We start from the raw sequence: 22,959 nt of genomic DNA on the forward strand, positions 1-22,959 counted from the left end.
TTCTATCAGTTCACATAAACTTGAAAGATATCATTTGGAGATTTCTCTGTTATTCCCTCTCACTCCTCGGTTATCATATTTTCAGGTGTCTGTAGTAGAAATAGAAGTGAAACCATCAGAAACCTTTTCCAGGACATTCATGATCTTTGAGAGTTCTCATGGGAAAGCCTGCTCTAAGTAATTTTCTATCCCACTTCCTTATTAATCTTGGAATTCCGCTATTTCTTTTACCTCCGAAATAGGGATTTTCCTCATCATGTCTGACTTCCATTTCTACATCCATATTGTAAACTGCAGCCAAAGCTTACCACTTAATACTCAATGGTACCTTTAAATGTTTCTTTTGTTCTTCTATTTAATGTTGGGGAAAAAAAGTCCTCTCAAAACAAATCCAAATCCTTTAAATCTTTCTTACTGACTTCTTTGTCATCAATTGTTTGAAGACTTATATAGAGAAGAATTTCTCCTACTGATGAGGTATGGAATGTGGCAGGAATATGCAGATGCTCTCCTGGGCGAGGCTGTATTGTCCTCATCACTACCAGTTGGTGGACACTCTACTAATTCCATTATCTTAAGTCATTTTCTCTGATCTGTGGAATTCTTTCTATATCCTTACTTGTAATTAAAAATCTGAATGTACTGAGAGTTGAATGCATATCACCATAACATCAACTTTTTGTAGGGGAGGGAAGCAGCATTGCAACAATGCAAGAAACTCGTGGGTAGAGAAACTTCCTCCATAGCTCATCTCTGGTTTTAGAGAGCTGCTTGTGACACTTGAGAGCTTCAATGATTTGCCCAAATCTGCACAAGGAGTATAAAAAAACAACTCAAATTCAAACCCAAATCTTTCTGATTTTAAGATCCAATTCTGTCGCTCATTAACTCTATACAGTAGAGATCTAATATAACACAGATTATATCAAGTGGATGTTAAGATGGCCTATGAAGATGGAAATTCTAAAAACATTCTGCTGTATTTTTATTTTTGCGTTTTACAGATAAGATATATTCTCAGTTAACTACAAGAGTATCAAATCATTATGTATGAGGTAGGAACTCTACAATAATCCCTATTTTAAGGCTTAAAACTCTAGGAAAATCATAATTTAAATTAAAATTTCATTTATCCATCTGTCAGCCTAAGTTTAGAATTTTTCCCCTTTAAAGAAAGTTTTTTTTTTTTAGATTTAGTTCTATTTGAATAAATGCAAAAGAAACTATCATCCATTTAAAAATTTCACTATTTGCACTTGAATATATTATTTTAACTATGTTCTTTGAGGCTTTTTACATATATTTCTCAGGATTACCACAGGTGCAATCTGATGAAACTAAACTACTTTTTAGTGCTTTAGCCTTAAATCTGCAATTTATCCAGATGTAAGGATTGGGTTTTCTATTGGAAAGGGGAAGAAGATATTGAATATCCATTTAAAATTTAGATTCATCTATGTGTAATTCATCATGTTTGATTGTCATTAACAAAAAAGCATTTACAAAATTAAAGTAAAAATATTTATTACAGAGCAAGAATTATTTTTAAAACTAAAAGTATGTTTTATTCCAATATGAAAGAAATGTATGTAGTTAATAATTTTTTATCATTTCCTTTAGGACATTAAACTTACATATAAACATTCAGTTTTTCTAATGGCCCACTTTCATGTACTGGACATATCTATATATTGCCCTTTATATATGAGTATGGGTATATGTATATGTGTATTGTCCTTTATGAGTGATATGGGTCTAGTGGCAGAGAATTAATGTGAGAATCCCTTCTGGTTGGAGACACAGGTTTGACGTGAAAGAATTCGTGAACCTGAAAAGTCTGAATGGCAAAAGGGATTTTTATTGGCACTGAGGAGCCAGCTTTGCTAGGAAGACAGACTCTTCAGTGGCAAAGTCCTGGCAGAGAAATAACAAAGGTTATCACTGAAAAGAGAATGTCTTCTTGGCGGGCAAGAGTCCTGGCAGACAGCTGTGTGTAGATGAGAAGTCTCTTGGTAAAGATAATACTGCTTTGGATTTCTGCAAAGATTTGGGGTTCAAAATTGGCTTTTTATTAGCAGTCTGAGGCTTGGTTCCAGTTGAAAAAAGAGTCAATGCCCCCAGGCCTAGATACTTATCTTGGAGTTTCAAACCACTCAACAGGCCCAGATCTCCAACTGAACAAAATCATTTTGAAGACTTTTTCCCAGAGCCTGGAATTTTCTGAAGAGGATCAGATCACCCCCAAAAGATCAATGGTGGGTGATTTGACCAAGATCTCTAATTGAATGACCCCATTTAACTTGTCTGGGAAGATATGCTTTTTCCAGAGTCTGAGACTCGGAATCTCCCTTATTTTTACAGATCAAAGGGGACACAGTTTCAGAGTTCATCCTCACTGCTTCTCCCCAAAAGTCAAGGGAGACAGTGTCAGGGTTCATCCCTGTCATGAGTGTATGTTTTGCTTCATTCTTCATTTTAACCAAAGGGCATAGTTTTTCTAGCACTCTTCTAATAGAAAATGGTACTAAAATGTAAAATGTAAAATTTTTTTCCTATCACTTAAGTCTAAATAATCAATAAAACAATAAATCAAGTTCTGATTTGTAATGTTTGCCCATTTCTGATGTGGAAATAAATGCTTATACTGATAATATAACTATTAGTTCTCCTAGCCAGTTTGAACTGACTCCAGAATATCTTTGGTGTGGTCTTAGCCACACCTCTAAGTCACTAGCTAGCTAGCTGTGTGATATTGGGTCAGAGTGAACCTAATTGTGTTGGGGAGGGAGAATGGAAAGGCTCCAGGATACCTTGAGTTGGTCTGTTGAAAAGTCCAATGGAGAAGGGCATGGAGTTCCCATCTCTATTCATCCTGCTGTTAGTCACTTGGCAGATTGCATGATCGGAATTGTCTGCTCTAGGTAGGGATACAGTCCCACAAGTACTGCACTGAGAGGAGAGACTCTGGCTTAGCAGGAGGAGGTGGGGGGTGAGGGGGTGGGTAAGAAATGAATGTTTACTCCTCCCTTTCTATATTGTCAAGTCTCAGTCACTAATACTAGTTATAGCTCTGCATTGGGGATGTCACAATTTTCCCAATGCTCTAGTTTCCCCAGTTGATCTAGGAGGTGGTTAGACAAATTGGTTTTAATTCATTTATTTATTTATTATCATTTATTAGGGTATCTTCTAATTTTGGAATACATGGCATCCTAAGAACAAATTTCTAATAATGCCTAAATGCAAGTCACCTAGATTTTTATTATCATAATAATAGTGACAGCTAACATGTAGAAGGCAATTTTTTTAAGGTTTCAAAAGTGCTTTATAAATAATCTTATTTGCTTGTACAAATGCAAATGATACAAATATCATTTGATCTCACAATTCTTGGAAGTAGGTACAGTTAATACCCCTATTTTACAAATAAGGAATTGAGGCAAACAAATTAAGATTTAATTAAATTGAGAAATTAAATCTGGCATCAGACACTTACTAGCTATGTGATTCTGGGCAAGGCATTTAATTTCAATTTAGCATATTACTCCATAGATTCAACAAAAGTCAGTCTTGCTAATAAGGTCATAGTTTATTGAGCAGATAGGGATCTTAGATGCTATTTAGTCCCCAAATACCACTTTATAGATGATGATACTGAGACCAAGACATGTTGCATAATTTGTCCAATGTCACATACCTAGTAAATAGGAGACCCATAATTTAAACCTAAATTTTCTGGTTCCAAACTCACATTTCTTTTCTAGTTCTCAAATAATTTTGTGATTAAATAACACTTTATATGCAGATATCCCATTTGGTAAATGAAAACCTAGAAGAAACTTAGCATTCTTAAGTCTGGTTAGATTCTTATACACACTTGATTGCTCCATCATGCACAGAATCCTGACCTGAATAAAGAAGACCTGAATTCAAATTCATCCTCAGATATTTACTAACTCTCTGACCCTGGGCAAGACACTTAACAACTATCTATCTCAGTTTCATGTGTGAAATGGGATTAATAATAATACCCATTAAGCAGATGTGAGACTAAAGATAAATTTGTAAAGTGCTTTGCAAACTTTAAATTACTATATAAATGCTAGTTATCATTTCTTGTAGTCATTATCTTTGAAGGTCTACCTGGATCAACAAATTTTTATTCATTATTTCCCTTTTATGTATTTTACAGGAGAACATTAATTACTCTTTTGATAATTTTAATTACTGAACCTGAAATTCCCAAATCTTGTCCTGAGTTTGGTATTCAGTTTGTCGCTGATTCATCTTTAGTAAAGATGTCCTCTGATGCTGAGGTGAGACAAAAGCATTTTTGGTAGTAGATGAGATGTTATTTTGGTACTCTCTTTTCACAGGACCTGAGGCACTGAAAAAAGAAATAATCATATTAAATTCATAATTTTTCAGTCACTGAATTCAGGACCCATGAAATTACTGTCATCAATTTATACTATGCATTAAATATGGTTTACAGAAGACATTATTAGAGTACTAGATCATTAAAGAAAACCTATTTTTAGAAGTTGTAGTATTTACTTCAATTTAACAAGTATTTATTTTGTTTTATATATATGTATATACATATGTACACATATATACACACAGGCAAGATCTGTGATGGAAATACAAAGACTAAAGCCCCAAATGGTCCCTGCCTTCAAGGAGCAGGTTTATGTAAACTTAAGTTCCTTAGTTAAAATACAGAGAACAATAAACTTAGAGTTATAATATTTTAAGAAATATGACTCTCTATTATCTTTAGGAATATAAAGTCCTCTGTTTAGCTTTTAAAATTCTAACCAGTTTGTCTCTTTCCTACTTTTCCATTCTTTTTATTTTTTTTAATTTTTTTTTCACTTTGAAATTTAAGATTATTATACTTATTTTTTTTAATTTAATAGCCTTTTTATTTACAGGTTATACGTATGGATAACTTTACAGCATTAACAATTGCCAAACCTCTTGTTCCAACTTTTCACCTCTTACCCCCCACTCCCTCCCCCAGATGGCAGGATGACTAGTAGATGTTAAATATATTAAAGTACAAATTAGATACACAATAAGTATACATGACCAAACTGTTATTTTGCTGTACAAAAAGAATCGCACTCTGAAATATTGTACAATTAGCTTGTGAAGGAAATCAAAAATGCAGGTGGGCATAAATATAGGGATTGGGAATTCAATGTAATGGTTTTTAGTCATCTCCCAGAGTTCTTTCTCTGGGCGTAGCTGGTTCAGTTCATTACTGCTCCATTGGAAATGATTTGTTGATCTCATTGCTGAGGATGGCCAGGTCCATCAGAACTTTTTCCATTCTTTTTAAACTTTATTTCTCTCCACATATGTTATGATCCACTAGCCAACATTGACTTTGCTATCTTCCAATAGACAATGCATCCCCCACTCCTGCATCTTTTCCTCCTCCTGGAGGAGCATCTGCTCTTTCTCCTCACTTCCTCCTCCTGGCTCCCCTGCCTCCTCCAAGGCTCAGCTCAAATCCCATACTATGCAAGAAGCCTTTTTCAGTGCCTCTTAAGTGCTTTTCCTTTAACATTTGTCTGCAATTTACTCTGCAAATATAATGTTTTTTACATACCTGTTAGAATTTGTCTTTGCCTTTAGAACATAAGCTTCTTGAGGCCAGGAACTATATTTTTGCCTTTCTTGATATCCCCAGAAATTAGAAGTACAGTGCCGGGCACATAGTAAGCATTCAAGAAATGCTTGTGGTTTTTTCACCCCACAAGAGTATTTTGTTTTTCCAATTACATGCAAAAAGAATTTTCAACATTCATTTTTGTAAGATTTTGAGTTCCAATTTTTTTTCTCTCTCTCCCCTCCTTCCCTTCTCTTAACAGCAAACAATCTGATATAGCTATACATGTACAATCATTTTAAACATTTTCATATTAGTCCTATTGTGAAAGAAAAATCAGAACAAAAAGGAAAAACCATGAGAAAGAAAAAAATCAAACAAACAAAAAAGGTGAAACTAGTATGCTTTGACCCACATTCAGTCTCCATAGTTCTTTCTCTGGATGCAGATGGCATTAAGAAATTTTTGTTGACTTAGACTTCTGCCAAGGATTACCTTCCTTACTTTCTGCTCCCCTTTAGGATAAGGAAACAGGAGTCCTCAGTCATGGAGTCATAAGTATAGGTTAATAAATTGCATCACTAATCAGTTTCCCCTTGTGGGCAGAGGCTACAACCCTACCTTATGTCCTCAGCTTATAATCAATCAATAAATATTAATTAAGCACATGCTATGTGCTAGCCACTGTGCTAAGTGCTAAGGAGATAAAAAACAGGCAAATGATAGTTCCTCCAATGGGGGAGATGACATGCAAAGAAAAATATACAAAGCAGATTATATATAGAATAAATAGGAAATAAGCAGAGAGTAGGCACTAAAATTAAGAGGGGGATGAAATGGCTTCTAATAAAAGAAGTAATGAACAGAGAAGTTTTTTTTTTCCCTAGTTTCTTCTCCAAGCTTTCTGTTCCCCTAAAGACAGATACATGGCACTGGTTCTTTGTACCCGGAAACTACAGTAGGATATCTCAGCACATTCCACCTCCTCCCCTACAAGAATGAATAAGGATGGGACACCTAGGACTATGTCCAGCTGTTGAGGAGGATGTCTCCTTGGGGTATATCTGCTTCTGACTTTCAGAACTGAGCAGACTGGTCTCAACATCATCAGTGTCTGCTAATACCCTGATTCTTTAGAGCTTCTATTTAAGATAGTGATGATAGAAACCTATTAGAAAGCAGCTACCCCCAGGAGTTGAACAGATTGCTGCTGAAGCCGCATCCTGATATTCTACTTTTTAAAAGGATTATCTTATGGTAGGAGGCATCCCATGCTTTTCTCTCATGCTGGCCTCTATCTGGGGTATTCCCTTCATCATTATACTTGGTGAAGGAAAATGATTATTAGCTCCAAACATGCTTCCTCTTAACTGCGGGTCTTCTCTTTGCCTGGCAGCTCCTCTCAGCACTCACCTTATTGTGCAGGGGGATGTTTCTCTTTTTGTGTTGTTACTGTATCCTGCTCCTTATTGTTTTGGTAAAGTAATTGCAATTGTTGAAGCAGCTTGGGACCCCCAAAGCCTTTTGCCTACTCTGTCCTAATTGAAAAAAGTACTTTTCATGTCCAAGGTTAGCTTTAGGAGCCATCCAATGCCATTCTATGTGCATGTCTAAGGAATATAAACACTTGTAAAATTATTTCTGACCTTCGAATTCTGTCCTAGGACAATAGCGGCAGCACTGAATGATTTAGAAAGGCCTAATTTTGAAAGTACAAATTAACTCATTAGCAATCAATCAAAAAACATTTCTCAAGTTCCCTACTGTGTGCCAGGCACTGTGCTAGGAGCTAAGAGTACAAAGGTAAAAATTAAACCTTTCCTGCTTTCAAGGAGCTTTGATTTTATGAGGGACACAATATATTTACACATATTTATGTAGAGTATTTAAATACTTTAGGATTTTAGCTTGACTACTCATATGAATGCTTTGGGGAGAATTTTTTCATTCCTTCTTTGAGAAAGAACACAGTTAATTCCAGACAATCTCTGAGATCAAATTGGATCTTTATGCAATCATGCAGGGTCAAATCAGCTTTCTAAGAATTTCAAGCAAATTGAAATTTGTGCCTGGAAACCCAGATTTCAAACAACTAAGAAAAAAAAAAATTAATGTCAGTTCAGTGGAGCTAGTTCGAGATTAGTCTTTTAAAAACTAAGATACATTAATGATTCTAAAATGTGACTATAACAGCAGTTTTTAGTATAAAGTGCTGGTGCCATAAAATAGAATCAATATTGACTTTGTAGTTTGAAGTCCTTGAGAAGTAAAAGAGGTCAAAACTAGAGCTCCTTCTTGTATGAGGGCATTATTAAGATGAAGATAATGGTCTAAACAACTGAGAAGGTTTAGTATGTTTTTAGGATAAACACTTTCCTATCTTTGAACACAGTTATTTATCTTTAATCAGTAAAGGAGCTCTAATAAAGACAATTTGTTTCTTATCTATTGAAGTTTTTTTTTCAGCCAAAGATCTTATCCTAAATCACTCAATAATGAGCTAAGTGTGTGACATTTAAATTAGCAAAACCCAGTGTCTAGTCTAATTTGGTGTTCATTAAAAAAAAAAAAAAAAGGTAGGGAGGGACTTGAAAAAGATAGAGAAGTGGATAGAAAGCAGGTTTAGAATTAAGGAGGGTCTGGATTGGTGTTCTGCCTCTGACATCTGGCTCTGTGAGCCCTGTGGAAGTCCCTTAACTTCTCAGTACCACCAAGTTTTTAACTGTAAAAGACACAGCAGATGCTGATCTCTATTGCAAGAATTTTCTACACCCATGAAATCACAAGTCAAAATAGCAATAACCACACAACAACAACAACCCACAGCCCCTACCTCTAAAACTTATTGTCTATATGACCTGAGCAAATCACTTCTGCTTCTCTCTGAGTCCAGGCTTTCTCATCTGAAAAAGGGAGTTGAACTAGATGACCCATAGACATTCTTCGTTAGAGACATTCTCTTATGAACAGCAGAACTCAGTAGGAAAGAAAAAAGTCAGACCCAGTTTGCATTTCAGAGAAATTAAACTATTTTTCAAGTTTATGCACACACACATGTACACACATGCACATATATACACAAACATAAAACATGCATGTGTACATACATGCACACATGGCATACAAAGCACAGATAGGCACAGTGCAATATTTCTGCATATATGCATGTACATATACTTATGCATCAAAGCAACATATATATGAATACACATGTGCACACATATTAGTGTGTATTTGGTGTGTAAATAGAGAAAAAGGGAGAGAGATAGGCAGAGAGGGAGAGAGAGAGGGAAAGGGAGGTGGATGGGGAGAAGAAGGGAGGGAGGGAGAAGAAGAGAGGAAGAGAGAAAACTCACCAGCTAAGGGATTATTTTCACTTTCTGAATTTGCATCATGCCTTTACTTAAAATTGTTGGTTCATGATATTGTATTGATTATTTTTCTTTGTTCCAGTTACAGAGGCTTTTGTTGGAATATACAAATACAGCAACTGCACTCTTATATGAAATATTGCTTGTTTCTCTGCAGGTAAATTTTGTTTGCTTTTCTAAATTTTGCACTTATGGTTGCAAAATTGTGTTTTTAACAAAGTCATGAAGCATTTCCAAGAAACAAGTAGGACACAAGTGATTGATTTATGGAGGAGAAATCTCCAGTGGTGGTGGGCTCACTTGTTCATTGTACTTTTCTTATTTTCGTTTTTAATTTAACAATTATCAAAAAAAATTCCAACATATAAAGTAGATCAAAAAGAAAACTAGGGCCATTCTGTTATATAAAATCTATGTATGTGTGTGTGTTTTAAACAAATTGTGTTTTAAATTTATCAGGGCAGTAATGAAATTACTCTTTTTTGCCTCTTGAACTTTGTTGTTTTCTTCTGCATATTTTAAATATTTTATTGCTATTTAAAAATTTTTTATGTATCTATCATTTCCCATTCAGTGCTCCTCCCCCCGTTAAAAATTGAAACCTCTCCCTTGTAACTAATCAAACACATAATCAAACAAAAGAAACCAACACATTGAAATGTCTGAAAATGTGTATCTCTTTTGGTACCTCTGGTCTATCACCTTTCTGTCACATGATGGGGAGGTGAGCTTCACCATCTGTTTGCTGAAATCATGATTGGTTACTGAGTTGTTCAGAATTACTTATGGTATTTTTCAGCCATTTTCCTTTACATTGTTTCCATCCAGAAAGCCCTCTATTACACTACACTGCCTCCTTTAAAAAAAAAACAAACAACTATTAATAAAATTGAGAACTGATTTTTTTTTTAAAGTAGACAATGTAGAATAGTAGAGAGCATAGTAGACTTGGAACAATAAAGACCTGTGTTCAAGCCGCCTATCTAGCAGTAGTTATGTAACCCTGAGGTCAAAGGCACAGGGAAAGGACCTCTATATACATAAAAAAATATGGATAGCAGCATATTTTGTTGTTGCAAAGAGTTGGAAACAAAGTGAGTGCCCATTAATTGAGAAAAGCCAAATGAATTTTGCCCTGACAATACAATGAAGTATTATTTTGCTATAATAAATTATTATTATAAAAAAATTCAGAGAAACTCAGAAAGACTTGAATGGATTGATACAGAGTAAAATTATGAGAAAAATCTACACAATGAACCTCTTTTTATCCTGGGTAACTTCTAAATGGCAGTAGTTGCTCTATCTGATTGGTGAAGGGATTTTTCCAAACCAGGAATACTCCATATTGATGAAGTCATAGATCCCTGCTGTATTTGGATTGTTAAAAAAATGCTAATTATGAAAATTGAATATCACATTTAACTAATTCAAGAAGTAGCTTACTGAATATCACTTAAATTCTATCAATATAAATTTTTTCCCTTGAATTTTCCAGGGAAATCTAGGATTGGAACCTAAGAAGTTTGCTATCAGTTGGATAATGTCCGTTCTGCAAAGTTTCCCACCCACAGTAAGGTTTAATTGATAACAAAAATCCCTAACCTGACATGCCTAGTTAAATAGTTGCTCTTATGGTTTATGAACAAAATATCAATGTCTTGTCTAAAGAGGCTATAGTAGTAATTTATTAAACAAAAGCAAATATAAACTGGACAACTAGATTATCCATTAAAAAAAAAAGTTTTGGAGGCAATTTAAGTGATTTATCCAGAGTCATATAGCTAATAAGTGATGAGTATCTCGAGCCCCCTTGCTCAATCCACTGGGACACTTAGCTGCCCCTATCCATTAAAATTAAATACATTTTAAATTCGATTTGAAGGCTTTCTCCTAAATGCCAAAGTTACTGCTTCTTGTAAGAATCCTTGTTTCAAGTACATTTCTCTAGAGTTCTGACCCATTATAGGTACAAAATATTCCAACTGTCTGTGACACACTTTTTCAAAGGTACATATAGAATCCCAGGGGAAAGTGAGGTCAAGTTTAGAGCACATCAGCATGGATAATTATGGAAATATGTATCAAAGAATTGAATATATTTAACATATATTAGATTACTTGCCTTCTAGAGGAGGTGGTGGGGAAAGGGGGGGGGATTTGGAACACAAGGTTTTGCAAGGGTGAATGTTGGAAATTATCTATACATATGTTTTGAAAATAAAAAATATATTGAAAAAAAAAAGAATTAGCTAGGGAAGAAAAGTTTAGAGCACATACCCTCTCCCCTCTTGACAGAAAGATGAGGGATTCAGGGTACAGATTGAGAAACATTTTTTGGGACATAGCCAACATGGGAATTTGTTTTGCTTAACTATGAATATTTGGTACAAAATGGTGGTGGTGGTTATTCTTTTCCTTTGATGATGGTGGGGAGGTGAAAAAGAGAGAAAGTAGATTTTTGTTCATTGAAAACAATTTTTAAAAATTAGTGTAGATGTGACAAATGTGTAACTCACAACTCTGACAAGTTCTTTTGTTGGAGATCTCAAGATATTTCCCGTAGGTATAGTATAACATTCTCTATTAGGTTATTTATAGGGTCTTGCAACTGCCTTTTCTTGGCATGTTTTATTTGCTGGATGTAGACACTACTACCTATCACTGATATTCATGACTAAGAAGCTAATGAAAAATCCAAATCTTCTGACCCTCCAAAGTCATGCAGTGATCAAAGTGAAGGGAAGGGGAAAGACAGAGGCTTTTTCTCCTTCTCTTGCCCAAATAATTCTCTCTTAAGGATTTGATTGGACTGCTCCCTCCCATAGGCTGACCAGACACTTGAATTCTGGGTTTTGAACTGGTTTTCTATTTTTAAGAGAATGACTCATTTATTGATTTGATTTAAGTTTTCCCTATTTATATGTAGAAAAACAATTTTTTTGATTATACATGTACATTCATTTTTTAAAACGTATTTCCTTATGAAACATGTTGGGAGAGAAAAATCAGAACAAAAGGGAAAAATCAGGAGAGAAAAAAAAATAGAAGAAAAAGAAAAAAAGTAAACATAGCTTGTGTTTGATGGGGGAACTCTGAAACTGTCTCTCTCTGACTTTGGGGGAAGCTTGAGAACTTTTTTTCACAAATAAATGAGTGCTTGACAGGGACGTTTTATTTCAATTAAATCAAAAGATAAGCATTTATTAAGAGCCTCTTACAAGCTAAACACTGAGTATACAAAGACTAAAATGAATTATCCCTGCTCTCAAGGAACTTACATTCTGTCAAGGGAGCCAAGGTGAGCATAAATAGTGAAATCATTTACAAGACACATTCAAAGTAGTCACAAGGAAATCATGGATAAAAAAGCACTAGAAGGGGAGGGAGTCATGAAAGGCTTTCTGCAGAAGACATTGTCTGAGCTGAAGGAAGACATGGACTCCAAGATGGAGGAAGGAGAACATTTTAGAAATAGGGGAAAAGGCACGAGGGAAATAGGAGAAGGACCATTATGTTTGAAGAACATCTTCCTGGCAAGAAGGCCAGGATGGATGGACTATAGAGTTCTTGGAAGGGTGAGTAATATGTAAGGAGCATGACTATAACCGAAGGAATCAAGTTGTGAAGAATTCTGAATGCCAAATAGTTTATATTTGATTCTAGAAGTAAAAGGGAACTTGGAACCAAATGTTGAGTGAAATGTCAAAAAGGCAATTGGTGATATGAACTGGAGCTCAAGTGAGCGATAGATATGCTAATCTGGGAATTATCTGCATAGAGATGGTCACTGAATTCATTAGAACAGATAAAATAACCAAATGAGGAGATCTAGAGAAAAGAGAGACCAGAACAGAGTCTTGGTAACTTTTCTTAGCTAGTGGGTATGATGTGATTGATGATCAGCAAAAGAGATTCAGAAGGATGGTCAGAAGGAGAAAACCAGAAAAAAAAGATATTAACACATACACAGAAAAAGAGACAGAGATACACAAATAGAATGAAATGGGAGAGACATAGAGAGAAAAGAAGGGAAAGAGAGAGGGGGAGGATGGATGCAACAAATACAGGTAGCTTTACAGGAAGATAACTGGCAGGAATGGTATGATGTAGTGGAAGGTTCCCCCCTCCTTCCCAAGGATGAGAAAGACCTGGGTTCACAGGCAGCAGGGAAGGATCCAGTAGATAGGTAGAAACTGAAGATTAAAGAAAAAATCACTTGGGGTGATTGTAAGAACAAACTGCTGGAGAGGATATGAAGGGATAGAATAAATGGTACATGTAAAAGGGATAGCTTTGGCTAGAAAAGGGGTCCATTTGTAGCTATTCTCAACTCTGAAGGATTTATGATGAAAAACACTATCTATCCCCAGAGAAAGAACTGATGGTTTCTGAATACAGATTGAAGCATACTTTTTAAGCTTTATTTTTTTGAGGGTTTTTTCCTTTGTTTTCTTTCACAACATGACTAATATGGAAATGTTTCATATGACTACTCATTTATAACCTATATGGAATTGCTTGCTTTCTCAATGAGGGGAGAATGAATGGAGGGAGAGAATTTGAAACTCAAAAGTTTTAAAAACAAATGTTAAAAGTTGGTTTTACATGTAACATTTGACATGTAAAAATAAAATAGTACATAAAATTTTTAAAAACAAGTAATATAAAAGAAGATTTAAATAAATAAATAAAGAACAGATCCATTTTACATCAGTCTGGAGTGAAGGAAGAAATAGCAGAGGGTTATGTTGAAGGGTTATGAAGTGAGGATTAATAGAGAAGAGGGAACTTTCATTAAAGGGCCACAATTTTCACTGTGTTCTTTAGCAGGGAGGGTGGGAGAAAATGGTGGTATCAAGGGAGAATTGAGGTAAAAAGAAAAAGATTAGAAGAGCTGCTGTGGTGACCGGGATAATCAATAAATTGTGAAGTAAAAGGAAAGGCTGGGGAAAAGGATAAGCATTTATAAAAAATATCATGCAAAGCACTGTGCTAAGTGCTTTACAATTATTATCTCACTAGATTTTCACAAAAATCCTTTGAGTTAGTAGCTATTGTTATTCCCATTTTACAGCTGAGAAAACAGAGGCAAGCAGAACTTAAGTGACTTGGCTTGCTGCAGTGAAAATGCAATTGAGGTTAGATAACATAAATTTGTAGTGGACTTCATGACTTTCTTTGGGTCAATTCATTAATTCGTGAATAGGAACAAATAAGGCAGCTACCTGGCAAGGTATGAGCAAGTTTACTTGCACACAAGTGTGTAAGACATTCAAGAATAGAGGATAATGATATAAAATTGAGCAAATTTGCTGAAGAGTTGAAACAGAGAAAGGATAGATTATGACTCTATAGAAGAATAACAGACATGATGGTGGTGGCAAGACAAATTCTCACTGTACTGCGACCCAGAGATTGCAAGGGTTGGAATTATCCGAAAGGACATTTTCTCTTCTGTCTGTCTCGGTCTTTGTGTAATTCTCTCATCCTATTAGAAGGAGAAATACTGAAACTTTGTGAGAAGTGGGAAGTGAACAACAACATGGAAGGAAAAGGAGCCAGGTTTGCAGACTGCAGACCAGTTATAGGGAGTAAGCACCATGGACAGGATCAAAGTAAAGAAAAATGATATGCAAGGGATGGGCTGCTTCCTTGTTGTAGCTATTACACTAGAAGAAGAAAACACCATAACTTCAAGATTAAGATATTGTAGCTGAGTCTGAGTGAAATCTGAAGGGACTGATGAAATCAATTTATCAGGCACTTAACCATGTGCCAGGTATTGTGCTAAGTACTATGGATTTAAAAAAAAAAAGGGAGGCAAAATGTAGTCACTACTCTTAAGGAGCTAACAATCTAATAGGGGATATAACATTAACAAATATATACAAAATAAACTATATACAGGATAAATAGGAAATAATTAACAGAAGGAAAGCACTGGAATTAAGAGGGACTGGAGTACTAATTGTATCCATTGAGCCATGGAGATATAACAATGGTTGTAAGCTCCTCCATTAGCTTATAAACTTTTGCCTCCTTCTGTATGCCCAGCACTTAGCACAGTTCCTGACACATAAAAGGTACTTAATAAATATTGATTGACATAGAGAACAAACAAATAACAAGGAAGCACAGAAAAGGTGGACTTTGCTGAACACGTTTTATATTTATCATAGAGACTTTCTTGAAATGAAAGTTTATTGTTTCATACTTTGAATTTTCATGTTCTGCTGTGCACATGGCAATGTTGTTTTTTCTCTTTTTTGTATGTTTTAAATAAATTTATTTTTAAAAAATTAAAATAAGCAAATATCTATTGGTAAATTTTACTCCGATTTGGTAAACTGGTAAAATTTACTCTCATTTTCTTGTTCACTTTCTCTTGAAAGATGAGTCTACTTTGTCAATTCTTAAGATTTTTTTTTATTTTGTAATTGTTTTGAAAAAAAGATTTTTTTTTCAAAAATAAATGTGGTTGCTTATTGAGTTGTCAGTTGTTATATCACTTGGAAGGTAAACACAGTCATGAAGGAGAAGTGTACTCAGAAAAAAGAAATACTCAAAGAAAGAGAGATACATTTTCTTTAAGCCCTGAGTTCTTTCCCAGGAGAGGGGGTCATAGCAAGACAGAAAATTATTGATTTATATTTTCTATCTTACCGAAAGCAGAGAAAACAAGTGAAACTGGATCTATAGAAATCCATGTAAGAATGGTTGGAGATGCTATTTTTTAAAGAGTTGCAATAGACTACTCTGTTTTTCTTTTTATCCTATGACATTAGGCTTGGAAATAACAGTCCTCCTTCTCCCACCTTAAAGATGTAATCATGCCTTAAGGGAAGAATTAGAAATTTATTGATCTTACCCACTTAAGATTGGACCAGCCTGGAGAGTTTAACTAGTTTTCTTGCTCATCAACCCTTCACCTCTTATCCCCCACAATGCTAGAAGCACATAAACTCACTATTAGAAGTGTTATATAACAGACACAAAATTTATAAATACAATGTGTTCTATTCTTCTATATGCAGATATTCTGACTATCAGTGGGGTTTGGGTATGATTTGTCCTTCAAGTTGTGGCATCTTCTCTGATCCTTTGTCTCTCGCACCCAGTAACCCCATGTAACCAGCAGTTTGAATCTATGAGATGGGTGAATTTTTTGAAGCAAAGCTATCTGGCTTATACAGGAAAGCAATATATGATCCTGATCTCTTGTGCTTGTGAGCCACAAAGTTCTACCAAGTCTAGTCATAAAGTCAGTTTGATGTATTGGACTCATCTTAACTTTATCTGTGCAAAACATAAGATTTCTTTCTTAAGGTGTGTGATACAATAGGAGAGCAATAGCAGTAACTTGCAGTCATTTACTCCCACTTTGGACATTAGTGGTATTGAGACTCAGCAACATCATAATTTTTTTTTTTTTTTTTTTTTTTTTCTGAGGCATTTGGGGTTAAGTGACTTGGTGACTTGCCCGGTATCATACAACTAGGCAGTGTTTAGTATCTGAGGCTATATTTGAACTCAGGTCCTCCTGACTTCAGGGCTGGTGCTCTATCCATTGCACCACCTAGCTGCCCCCAACATAATAATTTTGGTTCCAGTGTAGAGGAGATGGGATTATTATTTTGTTAACACAGTTTAAGGGATCCATCATGGACTAGGAAATTGCAGTCAAAACCCCTAAGCAATCAAGAACAGACTTCAGAATTCACATTTTTATAATCCTTTATAGCTTAGAAGTCTTCTCCCTTCTCTCTTCCCTGTGGAGTAGATAGGGCAAATAATACTAATCCCATGTAATGGGTAAGAAAACTAATACTAAGAAATATGAAGTGACTTGCTCTTTCTATTATCGGTGATCTAAAGCTGGTAACTCTACTTTCTTTTCCTCTACTTCCACCATCAGAACTAACACAAACCAAAGGTTTAGAACAGAAATAGATCTCCCTAGGGAATCTGGCCTACTGAAAGGTGCATTTTCCTACTCAATGTACTTTCTGGCCTCTCTGTCTTCTGTCAAATGCCATCTAAAATGAGGTTCATGGGTTATATTTCTTAAGGACCATGCCTGAAACCCAAATCACTCTGACTCTTGTTCATTAGTCAACAATAGGCTGAAAGGTCAAGCCCCAGGTGGATATTTTTTGGATCCTGATTGGCTCAGAATGAATGTAAATAGCAATTTCCTATTTTGGCCGGAAACCTGAGGGTCTTTTCCTCCCAGATTGATACAAAGTATGTGTGTGTCTGTATTTTGGGGGGACTAGACAAAAGAGGCCATTCTCTGCCTCATTTCTTACCTAGCCTTAATCACCAAATGCATGTTGCCTCAATCAAACAAAAAACCTGTTAATAACCTTAGTTTAAAACGGCCAAGATCTCCTCTTGCATCTGGGGTCATCTCCAATCATCTTGATCTACATCTCCCACTGGACCCAGATGGCTCTGGAGGGGAAAGTGAGGCAGGTGACCTTGCCCGGCCCTCCCACACTTACATACAATTCACTTGCGTGTCATGGCATCCCTTCCCTGATGTCATGGATCTCTTTGAGAGCTAAGGGCAAAATCAGTTAGGTGGTACAGTGGTTAGAGCACCAGCCCTGAAGTCAGGAGAACCTGAGCTTAAATCTAGTCTCAGACACTTAACACTTCCTGGCTGTGTGACCCTGAACAAGTCACTTAACCCCAATTGCCTTAGAAAAAAAAAAAAAAAAAAAAAGAAAGAAAAGAAAAGAAAAGAAAGAAAAAAAGACTCAAAATTGTTATTCTTTGTATAGAACTTTGGTCAAAGTCTAGGTTTTCCTATTCATGTGTATTCTTAGACCTTGTTAAATAATTCCCACAACAGTGGTGATAGATTGGTAAGAGTTGTCACCCCATTGGGTGGTTAGGGATCTAGCTAAAGCACCCATAGATCCCATGAATCTGTGGGGTTTATTTTCCATGCAGATGTTTGATTTTTATTTCTAGATCTCATTTGTGGCCAGCCTTGTGAAGCAAGTAATGAAGGAGCTTCTGACTGCCCTGCCACTTCTAAGCCCCTGCCGAGCTGTTCTGTTGTACCAGCAGTTTTACATCCTCAAGAGCTGCTTACAGCATAGTAGCATCCTGGCTGAATACATTAGGAACAACCACAAAGAAGAATTCAGGTAAGAATGGCCATACTTCATTTCAAGTAGAATTCCACCCACTGCTCTTGGTATAAAACAGTGATGTGTCTGTCTGCTACTTTTACACTAATCACTGGGCAGGAAATCCATTGAGTTTTCTTTTTATAAGAGCTTTCCCTCTCCCTCTCTCTCACCTTCTCTTTCCCTCTCCTCTGCCCCTTTTTTCTTTTCTCTCCCGTTCTCCCCCTTCCTCCCTCTCTACCTCTCTCTCTTTGAATGAGACAATCTGGGATTTCAGGGCACTCAGAATTGTTTTCTCTTTGAAGACCTGCTTCCTGACCAGAGAGGATAAATAAAACAAAACTGGTTATAAAAGCTATTTTTGCCTCTGTTGCCACCACCAATTTACAGCAAAGTGAACTTGACCTGCTCAGAGTAATTAAGGACAACAGACTCAATTGAGAGACATCATAAATAAAGGATTATGAATTTGAGCAAGTCAGTAAAGGAGAAAGCCTTTTTCTCACTTTCTCATTGCTCTCTCTTACCAAATTTGAAGCATTTATTCAATGTTTTTTTGAACAGAATTGAATGGGTCACTTCTTTTTTAGTCTGAACAGTGAAGTAAAGGAACAGGTCTCTGGAACCGGAAAGAACTGGATTCTTGCCTTGCCTCTGACTGGCTCTGAGACATGGAGCCAAATCATTTGATCTTTCAGTAACCTAAGCAACTCTCCAACGACAAGATGGAAAGTTGGAAAGAAGGTTGCTGACCTGCATTTGTAAGAGGGGTTCCTTTGCCAAAGAAATCATGGATCCTTATGCTTTCATAGACTCATTTCTACCACTCCAGTTCTGAACTCCCTGCCTCTTATTTCCATCATTATAAGAGCCTTCTAACATATTTTCTTGATTCCAGCCTTGCCTTTCTTCATTCCACCCTTTATACTAATAGCACATTAGTCTTCTCCATCAAAACATCTGCACCTACTCCCTGTTGCCTACTGAATAATTCCTTAGCCTGGCATTATTTCCTTAGCCCTACAACGTGAGACTAACTTATCTTTTGTCAGCCTTCAGGTACTTTGTTTTACTGCCAAACCGAAACCCACTACACACTTCTGTGAACAAGCCCTAGGCTTTCTCACTTTTTTGTCTTTGTTTATAATATTCCACATCCTTGGGATATCCCACTCCTCTGTCTGCTAAAATTGTATACATCTTGCCAGACTTAGTTCTTTGAAGGCAGTTGGTGGTACAGTAAAAAGGATATTTGGAACTGGAGTCAGAAAAACTTGAATTTAAATCTAGCCTCAGATACTTGGACAAGTAATTTCAACTTCTATCTTCCTTGGTTCCCTCAACTATAAAGTGGGGTTTGTTGGGAGGACCAAATAGGATATTTGTTAGAAGCACTTAGCACAGTGCCTGGCACATAGTAGGTACTTTGTAAATGCTACCTTTTCCATTAAGTCTTTCCCGATTCCCCCCAGATTAGAATTGATTTCTCTTTCTTTATTCTTTCTTTCTTTCTTTTTGTCTGTCTGTCTGTCTTTCTTTCTCTTTCTTTTTCTTCTCTCTTTCTTTCTCTCTCCTCCTTCCTTCCTTCTTTCCTTCTCTTCTTCCCTTCCTCTTTCTATTTTTCCAAATACATGCAAAGATAGTCTTCAGCATTCACTTTTGCAAAACCTTGTGTTCCATAACTTTTTTCCTTCCTCCTCACTTTACCCCTTTCCTAGACAACAAACAATCCAAATATAGGTTAAACATGTACAATTCTTCTAAATATATTTCCACCTTTATCATGCTACAAAAGAAAAATCAGATCAAAAAGGGGAAAAAAAATAGAAAAAAACAAGCAAGCAAACAACAACAAAATGCGAAAATACTGTGTTATGATTCAAATTCAGTTCCCATGGACCTCTTTCCAGATGCAGATGACTCTTTCCATCACAATCTATTTGGAATTGCTTTGAATCACCTCATTGTTGAAGTCTTATCACAGTTGACCATCACATAGTCTTCTTGTTGCCAGGTACAATGTTCTCTTGGTTCTACTCACTTCACTTAGCATCAGTTCATGTGAAGTCTCTCTAGGACTCTCTGAAATCAGCTTACTCATCAAGAAATGATGTTTCTTAGAGCTCTTATAATTAATAAAATTATATAGCACTTTGAGGTTTGTGGAGCACTTTAGACATTTTATCTCATTTTAAAATTTTTATCTTATTTTATTCTCACAACAACCCTGGAGAGTTAAGTGGCATGGTGGATAGAATGTTGTACCCACCTGAAGCCAGGAAAACATTTTTAAACTTGGCCTTAGAAATTTATGAGCTGTGTGACCCAGGGCAGATCATTTAACTTCTATTTGTTTTACAGTCCTTATCTGTAAAATGGGGATAATAATAGCACCCACTTCCCAGCATTGTTTTGAGGATCAAGTGAGATAATATTTGTAAACCACTTAGCTCAGTGCATGGCACATGGGAAGTATATATATATATATATATATATATGTGTTAGCTATTGTTGTTATTATTAGGTAGATGCCATTATTATCTCCATTAAATGCAACTATAATGAAGTAGATAGAGCGCTGGGCTTGGGGTTGGGAAGACCCAAGTTCAAATCTGACATCAGACACTCACTCACTAGCTGTGTGACCCTGGGCAAGTCACTTAACCCTCTTCACCTCAGTTTCCTCATTTGTAAAATAGGGGTAATAACAGGACCTAACTTGTAGGGTTGTGAGAATCAAATAGAATGATATTTATAAAATGCTTTAGCACTGTTCCTGGCACATACACAGTAAGAACTTGTTTGTTTCCCCTTCTCCCATTTTACATAAGATGAAACTGAGGCAGATGGATATTAAATGACTTGCCCAGGCATATTTGTCTAGTAAATGTCTGAAATCCTGATAGGAGGTAGGTAGGCAAAGTTCTATCTACTGCACCCTGTAGCTGCCCCTTTCATCACTTAACTTCTCATATATACTTGTGCACATTTTGGATTGTAGTTATTTTTATTTATCTCCTACTTCTTGATGACAAAGACCATTTCTTCTTTAGGTTTTTAATCCCTCTTACAGTCTAGCATAGTGCTTTATATAGAGTAAATATTTAATAACTGCTCAATAAAGGAAGAATAATATACTCTTTATATATAGATATATTTACAAGTAATTTCTATATATAGTTTATTTCTCTTCCTCATCTTTCTCCCTTATTTGCCTCTCTTTTCTTATTAATGAAACAGTATTAAGAAAGAGAAACAGTAAGAATTTGTTTTACGAGTCATCCATTATTCCTTATCCTAGTTCCATTTATAGACAAGAAAAACCAAGTATACTTAGTGGTTATAGTTCTCCATTAATACCCAATAAGAGAAAGGGAAAAAACCCCTGCTGCATGCATCATCCAAACCCATGAAAACTGTGCTGTAGCTAGACATCCTTTCCTGAGTATCTGAGCAGGATACAATATCTTTACTGATCAAGAAGGATGTTTGGGAGGTGAGGGTTGTAAATGAATTCCAAATTCTGATTCTGGGATAGCATTTATAGATGTAGAAAGTGATGTGTATGTCCTGCTTCTCACCATTTCTCCATTTTAAGCTTTTGAAGATTATGGGGGAGGATTCTCCAACTTGTGTTTGTATGTTTTTTTCCCATTTTAACTCTTAGTTCTTGGTCCTGTGGACACAGAGTTAACTCTTAACTCCAATCTTGTTGAAATTAATTATTTAGTACAGTTAGCTTTCCATGGGGAATGGAAAGAAGGAGGCGACACTCATGATAGTGGGTTTGAATAGGTTCTAAGTTCAATTAATCTTTGGAAATTACTTATGCTATTTTATCTTATACCTCCTATAACCATGCACCCTTTCTTCCCCTCATAACCTACTCTAGTATTTTTATATAGACCTTTCTTTGGGATAAAAATTCAGTGTAGGGAAAAATCTAATGCATCTTCCTGGACTCACTATCTCCTTCATTCTCCTATTTTGTATCCTACCAGATCCAGTTCCCCATTCTGTGATCTTAGAGTTTTGCCTTTGCAAAAGGGATTTACAACAAATTACTGAGCAGTACTTATATCCTTGCAGGGTATAGGCCTAAGATATTTTTTTCTACAAGTCATATATACTTGTCTCTTCTTATGTCTAGTTCACTTGTCCCACTTGCTTTCTTCCCATTGAGCCTTCTTATTCCTATTCATCAATATACTCAACCCTTCAGGACCTGAGACATTAATCTTATCACTGTGATATTAATGCTTGACTTGAAAACCCAAATTGGAATCTTTACTCTGTAAAATACTATGTGAGTGATCTTAGGCAATCTTCCTAGTGATCTTCTTTTCAGTCTTAATAATCTTCTTTTCAATGGAGTGGATAAAGGAGAGAGAGAAAATAATTTTAAATGTTAATTTTGTTTTTGAAGAGAAGTGGAGGGGGAGGGGGAATACTGCAAATTTCAGATGTTACATGTATTCCCAGATGTGGACACTGTATTAGCCATTTTACTTAACTCTCTTTTTATTTTCTAACAAAGTAGGAATAATGTATAAATGTATATGATATAAAAAACAAAATATAAAAATAAAACTGAAAGTAATTCCATCCCTCCCCAAATATATGAGTAGGGAATGAATGAAGGGGAAAAGTAAAAAAATTCTGAAGTTTGTGAGTTTAGGTGGCTGGAAGAATAGTGTTGCCCTCAACATTATTGGGAGTTGGGTTTGGTGATGTAAGACTGAAGGTAAAAGGAGAGAATGGGACTGGATATATGGGTTGGGGTTCTTCTATATAAAGATATAACCAAATTCATGGGAGAAGATGA

The 22,959-nt window shown here is 35.8% G+C and overlaps 1 protein-coding gene across 6 annotated transcripts in view; it reads left to right on the top strand.

Annotated features, from left to right (window-relative positions):
* The window catches only part of C5H12orf56 (chromosome 5 C12orf56 homolog), a 131,740-nt gene that overhangs the window by 91,034 nt on the left and 17,747 nt on the right, over window positions 1-22,959 (top strand). For 2 of the 6 annotated variants that reach the window (XM_031940918.1, XM_031940915.1), the window contains exons 9-12: window positions 4,193-4,316; window positions 9,074-9,148; window positions 10,490-10,564; window positions 17,974-18,152. In XM_031940918.1, the coding sequence (XP_031796778.1) occupies window positions 4,193-4,316; window positions 9,074-9,148; window positions 10,490-10,564; window positions 17,974-18,152 (453 nt within the window). The remainder of the gene's footprint in view (window positions 1-4,192; window positions 4,317-9,073; window positions 9,149-10,489; window positions 10,565-17,973; window positions 18,153-22,959) is intronic. The other 4 variants (XM_031940916.1, XM_031940920.1, XM_031940919.1 and 1 more) reach the window with 4 other exon arrangements.

Source organism: Sarcophilus harrisii, chromosome 5 (genome assembly GCF_902635505.1).
Source record: "Sarcophilus harrisii chromosome 5, mSarHar1.11, whole genome shotgun sequence".
NCBI lineage: Eukaryota > Metazoa > Chordata > Mammalia > Dasyuromorphia > Dasyuridae > Sarcophilus > Sarcophilus harrisii.